The sequence below is a fragment of the Micropterus dolomieu genome, linkage group LG01 (genome assembly GCF_021292245.1).
Source record: "Micropterus dolomieu isolate WLL.071019.BEF.003 ecotype Adirondacks linkage group LG01, ASM2129224v1, whole genome shotgun sequence".
In the NCBI taxonomy this organism is placed as follows: domain Eukaryota; kingdom Metazoa; phylum Chordata; class Actinopteri; order Centrarchiformes; family Centrarchidae; genus Micropterus; species Micropterus dolomieu.
Window position 1 is genome coordinate 5308133 of NC_060150.1, and position 9135 is coordinate 5317267.

Here is a 9135-nt window from a genome sequence, read left to right on the forward strand (position 1 = left end):
TCACAAACTGTTTCAGACTCTCCCCTCTGGCAAGAGGCTGCGGTCCATCGGGACCAAAACCTCTCGCCACAAATATTTGTTGTTAATTGTAAGTTGTTGTTGTTCCATTTTTTTATATTGTCAGTTGTATTATTTTTCTCTATTCTTCATATATAACTTGCATTTGTTTATTACATCTATTTATGTCAGCTGTATGTCTGTCTGCGTGTAGCATCTCAACACCAAAGCAAATTCCTTGTATGTGTAAGAAGGTACTTGGCAACAAAGCTCCTTCTGATTCTGACGTCGAGTTGTTAAATGGTCACCACTGGCAAGGATGGGGGTTGAACCCATGACCTTGGTGTTATTAGCACCACGCCCTAACCATCTGAGCTAATCGGCCTGCTGCGGGCCGCTTCTTTCTTTCTTTTTGCTAAGCCAGCATCAGTTGCCATTCGTAGGTCGTTTGTGACTCTAACCAAGGCTGTTTCTGTGCTGTGTGCAGAGCGGAAAACCCGACTGGAATTATTCAAAAAGGTTGTTATGTTTGAGGTGGTCCTGGAGATGGGCGGCAACAACTTTTTCCAGTGTTCAATTAGATTACCAATACGTGGAATGTAATTTAGTACTTTTAAAGTATTGTACTTAAGTACAAATTTGAGACTGTAACCTAAAACTTCAATTAATAGTACCCGACAAGGCTTCTAATTGACCTGCGTTTATTTGTCAAAACGTGAAGCCACAACAGGTCAGTAAATAGCACAGGTGTCTAAATAGGACCAGGCTTTTAACTGAAGTCTTATGGAATATTTGACAGCTTAATAGTAACTTTAAAGATGCAGATTTTACATAGGCCTACAAAACAAGCAATATTATGGACTAAACAACCCAATAGTGTAAAATAGTTCAAATGTGCTCCACCATGACCAATTAACAATAAAATGCTGTGTACAGTACTACCACATCAGAAATAAGAAGCGAGTAATATAATATGTAATAGCATAAACATAGTTCTGCATCTCTACATATTGAGTATTTGATACTCAATACAGTAGATTTTCTAATAATACTTTAGTGGTGTTTAATAGAATACATATACTTTTAATGGCGTATTTTAATGTCGCAGTCACAGGGCAGGCATTACTGGAGGAGCACAGATCCGTATCATCGATTGGCTTCATCTGTGCTCTGCTGAGTTGCCTGACTCTGATACCACATGGCACGACTACATGCGCGTCAGATGTGTTGTGAAGGAGCAGATGAACAACTTAGCCATAGCTTAGATTCATATAGCTAACTTAGTCGTCTGTAAGAGGAATACATAGCTAAAAATGTCGCAGTTACAAGCGAGGTTCTTCACGGAGAACAAAAGGTGAGCTCTTATTCCCTTAAACCAAATAAATATAACTAAAAAACGACAGGAGCAGCTAACGTTAGCCGTCTGGGTATCTAGCTGTAACTTACAGTAAACAGTACGACATTATTGTGAGGCACTTCTCCGCCTTTGAGCCATGAATGTGTTCTGTAAATTCTGCCTAAGCCTCTAATTGTAGTTATCCACCAACAGTTTGTAGCGCATATTGATTTAGCTAGCTATTGCTAACAATCCAAAGATGTGACTGGCTGCTGTCCTGCTGCATCTGTGTCATTTGGTGTCTTAATATATATGTACATATGCGAAATGTGTGTGTGGATGTGTAAACTATGGTACAAACCGAAGGCCTTTCTTTGTAGGTATGTTGTGGATGATGTCCCATTCTCCATCCCTGCTAACTCTGAAGTGCAGGACCTCAGTAATGTCATCAACATGCTACTGGAAGCTAAAAATGGTAAACTCACATATAATTTTAAGCATTAAATATGTCAAGACGTTTTAACATTTATTCCTTAAAACTTAGTAGTCAGTATTTAAAAGCTAAAAGTATTTATTTATTAGTCACTGTTCCCCTGCTCTAGCAGTAAGAATTGATGACATACTAGAACTTAATTTCTCAGTTACTATTAACTAACTGCACATTTTTGTCATTGAAATCTATGGGTCTCTGCAATTCAGATATCATCTATTCATTAGTTACTAGTAACTTATTGAATAGTTACTAGTAACCTTTTACTAGTATCTGTTATTTAGATACTAGTACCTACTCATCAGTCATTAGTAACTATTCCAAATGACAGTAGTAACTTTTTTATTTTTACTAGTAAGAAAGAAAATACTACTATTAACAAAAAGAAAGCACTAATAGCTAAATAATAGATACTAGTAAAGTGAAAATGGTTACTAGTACCTAATTCCATTTTACTGGTATCTATTATTAGTAGCTAAATAATAGATACTAGCAAAATGGAAATGGTAACTAGTAACTAATGAATAGATGAAAACTGAACTGCAGAGCCCCATAGACTTCAATGGCAAAAATGTGCAGTTAGTTACTAGTAACTTAAAAATAGTTATTAGTAACTGAATATTAAGTTCTAGTATCTAATCAATTGTCACTAGTAAAATGTGAATAGTTATTAGTGACTAATAAATAAGTACTAGTAGCTTTTAAATAGCTACTGGTAAGTTTTAAGTAATAAATGTTAAAACGGCTTTCCATACATTAATAACAAGTTTTACTATATACACAGATTTCTATTGTTTATACTCAGCTTAAATTATGTCATATGGCTGACAAAATCCCAGTGCTTAAAAATACTCGTAACATCTTGAACGCATATTTTGTCTTTTGTTTCCGCAGCTTCTCACAGCAAAGTGGATTTCGACTTCCTGGTCAAGGGTCAGTTCCTGCGATCGTCGCTGGCCACTCATATGGAGGCAGAAGACATATCGACGGTATGACCAGCCTCCATGCTTAAACCTGAGTGTAAATGCTGTGTTCCTGTTATACTTATGGTACAGACATTTTGTATAAAGCTTGTTTCAGCATTCACTGCCTTATCTTGTGGGAAGCCTAAGAGGGACAAATGGGGACTGGATTGTCCGGGAACACGTGATTTGATATCTGGTCATCAGTGCGTCTGTATGTGTTTCAGGAAGACGTGGTGGAGATAGAGTATGTAGAGCGGATCACAGCCCCAGAGCCCGAGGAGTGTATGATGCACGATGACTGGATTAGCTCTGTAGATGCAGATGCTGAATGGTAAGATAACAGACAACAGACTTTTTCATTTGTTTTGTATTGCATTTACATTTTCTAATGGCCTTTCGGTCATAGCAATTTAAAAATAAACTTTCTTTTTTGTAAATAGTACAGCGTTGTGGTTTGTTCCAAACGTGTTGCAGAGTGCCCTCTGGTGGAAAAACTATACAACGACAGGCTGTAATCTGAATAAATTTGTGTTTTAAATATACTATAATCTCCTGGTTTTCTTACTTTTCTATTTTTTGCAGGATCCTAACAGGGTCGTATGACAAGACAGCTAGGATCTGGTCTGTAGAGGGCAAGGCAGTGTTGACAGTGGCTGGACACACAGATGTGGTGAAAGATGTAGCCTGGGTCAAAAGAGGTGAGCAGGGCAGAATGTCAGACAGTCACTTTGCTAATAACAATGAGAACCTTTCTTAAAAAACTCTGCCAACATATCTGTTCAGATGGTCTGACCTCTCTGCTTCTGACTGCCTCTCTGGACCAAAACATCCTGCTGTGGGAGTGGAACTCCGAGAGGAACAAGGTGAAAGCCAGACACTGCTGTCGGGGACACACAGGGAGTGTTGACACTGTTTCCACAGACCCCACTGGCTCAAAGGTAAAGAGTGATGGATAGTGCTTATTGCAAATTCAAGGGCTTTCACAGTTGCTATTTGTCAGTGAAAGCATTTGTGTTGCTCCCATACAGTTCTGCAGTGGCTCCTGGGACAAAATGTTGAAGATTTGGTCTGCAGGTAGGTTTCCAGAATTATTGATTGCGTCCTAAGCATCACTGAATAAAAAACAATTTAACAAGCTAGCTCCTTTTCCCTGCGCTGTCAGTGCCCACAGATGAGGCAGACGAGGTTGAAGAGCCTGCTGACAGGCCGAGGAAGAAACAAAAGACTCAACAGCTTGGCCTCACCAGGGTAAGTGATTTATAGGGAATATGGCTAACCTGATGATTTATAAGCTGATGTATTAGTCAAGCATTTTGAATGTAAAGGGATTTATAAGAGATCACATTGTCTCACATGGACACAGACGCCCCTGATGACGTTATCTGGACACAACGAGGCGGTGTCTTCTGTCCTGTGGTTCGACAGTGAGGAAGTTTGCAGTGCATCATGGGACCACACCATCCGCATGTGGGACGTCGAGACGGGAGCAATGAAGACTACACTGGTGAGAAACGAGCAGTTGGTCAAAACCTGAACCAATTCAAATTGGATGACTTTACAGTAGCAGACAGATGTTTTTGTTTGTGGTTTCATGGTGGTGGTGTTTTTCATGCTGGCTCCCTGTCACGTTGTCATGGCTTACTGGGACACTTACATACAACAGAGCCACATATCTGTTTTTTTTATTATAACAGGCCGTGGGTTAAGTTTTATTGGTGAATTTACAATTAGAAGCCTACATTTTAATTCCCAGCAGCATGAGAAAAATGTAATCTATATTTTTATTTACACTCAATATTCGTCTAAAACGATAGTAGAATATAATTGAAACATAAGGCGGTAAGGCACATTGCTCTTTGTAGAAAATCTGCAAATACTATGTTTATCCATAGTATGAGGCTTCTATTTGTGAATCTATATTGCATTTTCAGTTTTGGACCAAGTCTCTTGGGCACACAACGCATCCATCAACATAACACTGAACCAAGATAAACAGAAACCTCAACATCAGTCATGCCATAGCTCAACTATTAAAGTACTTGATGGACCATTTCTCCCAGTTGTCTCCTTTCTCCATTATTAAGATATATCGTGGACAATCTCAAATTATTGTTTCCTCCTGGGTGGTTCAGCGTTATACCAGTTTCTTGTTGTAGCTTTTTTTTTTTTGCTGACTTTTGCCAGATATGTCTCTTTATTGTATGACCTCCTCAGTTTTCAGGTACATCACAACACAGTTGTTACAAACAGCATATCCTATGGTCTCTTTAATAATTGGATTCACGTTATTCCAATAAGGCCTTAGTTTAGTGCAGCTCCAGAAAAAGTGTGTTTGGCCTCTTGGTTGCCACACAACCTTCAACATGATTGCTGGGTCTTTATCTGTCTACCTTTTGATCTGAGGTTTGACTCCTCCAGCCAAACTCTCGACGCTCGTGAATTACTAGTAGTGATTTTAATAGCCGTGTATAATAATTTTTTATTAGACTACGATTTTCAGTTAATTGTTGTTTTTTTTTGGGGGGGTGAAGAACCTCTGACATCCTCTACTGCACTTCATATACTGTTGGTGAACATCATGGCTGTTTTAAGCATCCACACTGCCTCCTTTTAAATGCTTTTGTGTTCCTCCAAGCAGTGACGTTTTATTGTCACAGAAAACCTTTTTCTTTAAAACATACTTTCAAACCTGATAACATTTTGAAATTTATTTGGCATTTCCCATTATAAACTGGCGTCTTTTGTCCTTTCCACAGACGGGCAGTAAAGTGTTTAACTGCATTTCCTACTCACCTCTGTGTCGACGGCTGGCCTCAGGCAGCACTGACAGACACATCAGACTGTGGGACCCTCGCACCAAAGGTACGGCTGAGCGCTAAATACCACAGACGTCTTAATGTCCAAGATCATTTTGTCTGCCTCTCCTAAAAAGACACAATTGCTGCTGTGTTAGCACTTTCACTCTGTTTCCTCGCTTTTCCTCTTCACGGTTATAAACACCTCCCCTCCCCTCCAGACGGGTCGCTGGTGCTGCTGTCTCTGACCTCCCACACTGGCTGGGTCACCGCTGTGAAGTGGGCGCCGGCACACGAGCACCAGCTGGTCTCCGGTTCCCTTGACAACCTGGTCAAACTGTGGGACACTAGAAGGTTTGTGAAGCACATATTTCACAGTGTATACTGTGTGATATTTATGTTTAGAGGTCAGTAACATATTCTCATTGGGAGGATATTTTTTATTTCTGTTATTGTCAACTAATCTTTTAGGATGACCCACACTGACAAACATATCACGTAAACGTAAGTTCTTTTCGTAAGTGTTTACATTCATTTTTAAAAATGCTCAGTAGCTTCCTAAATTCTGGCCACTGTAGTTTTTACAGGAGGAAACATTTGTTGGGGACTAAATTAAGTGGCAGATGTATCCACATTTGGTGCTCTAGAGAGTTTTTCTGGCAGCAGGACGATGTTTATGGGATTGAGTCATAGTAAACTACAGTGTGTGTGTCCATGGTGATGAAGGAACATGTCACGCAGTGCAACAGTGCAGCTCATCAGTGTGTTTTTTGGATCCACACAACATAATTCTTTTTGGTTGTGGTATTTTCAGTGGGTTTGTTGACAATTAGAAAAATGTAACACCAGTTATGTTTTTTGATCATTCTCCTCAAAGATCTTTTTTTTCTCATTTAAATATTCATGTGAGAACAGGTGTCATATGGCTTTTGTGTTATTATATTGTAGGTTTTCCAGTATTTACCTCACTTAGATCAGTAAAATGTCTATAAAAATAAAATCTTGTGGAAAATATTGGAGATCAAACAATCAGTAGCCTAAATAAATTGGTTAATTGTTAATACTGCATTTCTCTCTGCAACGAACAGGCAAAAATAGGCTCACTAGGTCAGGTCCTGCTCCGTAGACATCTAATGCAGTATTCAGCACTGTCCAAAATAATAATTTTTCAGATAAACTAAAAAATTAAGTGTTTCTTTTGTTTTGAGAAAAATCTCTCACTGCTTAAACTAAATAAACTGGATTGGATTAGCTAAAAAATGTATCGTCATAAAGGAGAAGGCATGTTTTTCTTATCTGATGAAAGTTGATGTCTGGTTTACTCCGACCATTTGTCCAACTTGCCTTTGTACTGAATAAATCATAGTTATTCTGTATTTTTAGCTGCAGCAAGACAATTCAGACTTTAATTTAATGTTCAGTAGCTAATGAGGGCATGAGCTGGGTCAGTATCCATCCTGTAACACCATGAACGAAAGGTCTCTCAGACTTGCAGAGCAGGACATCCTGTTCATTTCACACGTGTGAGAGCAAACAGCTTTCTGCTAGAGGTGCCTCTGTCTGGAACAAGCTTCCTGTCTTTGTCAGAATTAAGTTCTGTGGCAGTTTATAAAACTTTGGTGTCGTTTTTCTTATGCTCACATATACTAAATCAAATCCTCAGCTTGAACCAGTCAGTTGTTGGTACTGTGTAATAAACCTCTGAGGTAAATGAAGTGTAAATGTTGCTGTTGTGTCTCCCAGCTGTAAGGCTCCTCTGTATGACCTGGCGGCCCACGAGGACAAAGTGTTTTGTGTGGATTGGACAGAAAGCGGGGTAAGACTGTTTTCCACAAATAGAATCCCAAAGCAAATAATATTCAGTGTTTCCGCCACAAAATCAGTATATAACTTTCTTCTTTTATCTGTTTTCTTTTTTCAGCTAATGTTGAGTGGAGGTGCAGATAACAAGCTCTACACCTACAGATACTCGGCCTGTCAGACAGATGCGGGGGCGTAGGCTCAGCAGCCAGCATGGGCTGCACAGATCCACTACGTCTATCACCACAACAGACGCACAGATTGGACAGACGTATCAGTGTTGTGACAGGCAGAAGAAAACAGCAGTGATTGTGAATTTTGTACTGTACAAAACTTTGCTTGCTTTGTTCGTTGCTGCACCTGATTTATTTTTATCCAACCATCAAATTTTACACACATTTTCTTATGGATTGTCTTTGTTTGCCTGTAAACCAAGAAAACATTATAAATTACTTTTGTCTCCTAAAATGTCACTTTTATTTAATATTTCATTCAGTAGTGCTTGGTAGTAAATATGTGATATTTGGACGGTGGTTCATAGTTTTATAACCAATCGTAAGGCAATGTAAGGGTGAAAGAAAAACAGAACAGTGATATAATGAAAAAGTTCAACATATTAAAGTATTGCATTAGATTTTCATTGGTGTTTTTTATTTTTTCCTTACCTCCAGGTTGGCTAATTAGACTATTGATGGTGGAAGTAATTAAACCGTTGTATTAGGAAAGTAACAAATTATTATTGTTTGTAAAGGTCTGATACATTTCACATTTTGCAATTACAATTTGCAAGTGTTGTACATAATCAACTTCCTCGTGTTTTTGGCTGGCAAAAGGAAAAAATGTGTCTTGTGGGACTTTTTCCTTCTCAGACTGGTTTGACCAGAGAGGAGGTTAAACTCAGAGCTATCACTCTGGTTGTTCTTATTGTACTATAAACTCAGGTCCAGATCAAAAACCACTATGCCAATAGCTGGACTACATTATTACAGAAAGGCTGAACTTTCTTTAAACCACATTTTGAGATTTGGGAAACCTTTATTTTATTTGTGAAAATTGAAAAAAAGGGTGATTTATATCTTGTTGGGGTTGTTTTACATGTAGACCACATTAGACCAGGTCCAGATAAAAACCACAATGCCAAGAGCTGTCAAATCTGGACTAGATTATTACAGAAAGGCTAAAGTTTCCTTAAAACATATTTTCAGATTTGTGAAACCTTTATTTTATTTGTGAAAATGAAACCAGGGCGATTTATATGTTGTTGTTTGTATATGTTGTGTTGTTGTTATTTCATTTTCACAAATAAAACAAAGGTTTCACAAATCAGAAACTATGTTTTAAAGAACCTTTTGCCTCTATATGACATTTGACAGCTCTGGGCACAGTGATTTTTGATCTGCACCTGAGTTTCCCTTCACTTTCCCCTTACCTATCGAATCTGAAGTTAACTTCGGCATCATAGTGGGATAACCAGTCCCACGTTAGATTAAAAAAAAAGGGATAATGTTGCTTTCTTAAACTCTAGAAGAATTAACCTGACTTCAGAAAAAGAAAGGACAGCAGTATTCACACTGTTGTAATCGAATCATCATCCATGTTTTCTTCTGATCTAGACACCTGCAACACACTGAATTTTTTTCAGAAAAATAGTCAACTGGTAAATGAATGAACATGTGAAGTCCACTTTTGCAGAATAGCTCCCCGTCTTCTGTTTTAATAAACGATCTTCGGTGTGAACGGCAGCGCCCCCAC

General features: G+C 38.5%; 1 protein-coding gene across 1 annotated transcript; it reads left to right on the forward strand.

The window, feature by feature from the left end:
- Positions 1-1182: 1182 nt before the first annotated feature.
- Positions 1183-8023, forward strand: wdr12 (WD repeat domain 12). The gene is made up of 13 exons (XM_046048500.1): positions 1183-1351; positions 1714-1808; positions 2718-2812; positions 3013-3119; positions 3371-3486; positions 3572-3726; positions 3817-3862; positions 3951-4036; positions 4152-4292; positions 5545-5650; positions 5805-5937; positions 7327-7399; positions 7505-8023. The coding sequence occupies exons 1-13, from the start codon at positions 1311-1313 to the stop codon at positions 7580-7582; spliced, it is 1272 nt and encodes a 423-aa protein (XP_045904456.1). The 5' UTR covers positions 1183-1310; the 3' UTR covers positions 7583-8023.
- Positions 8024-9135: the final 1112 nt, after the last annotated feature.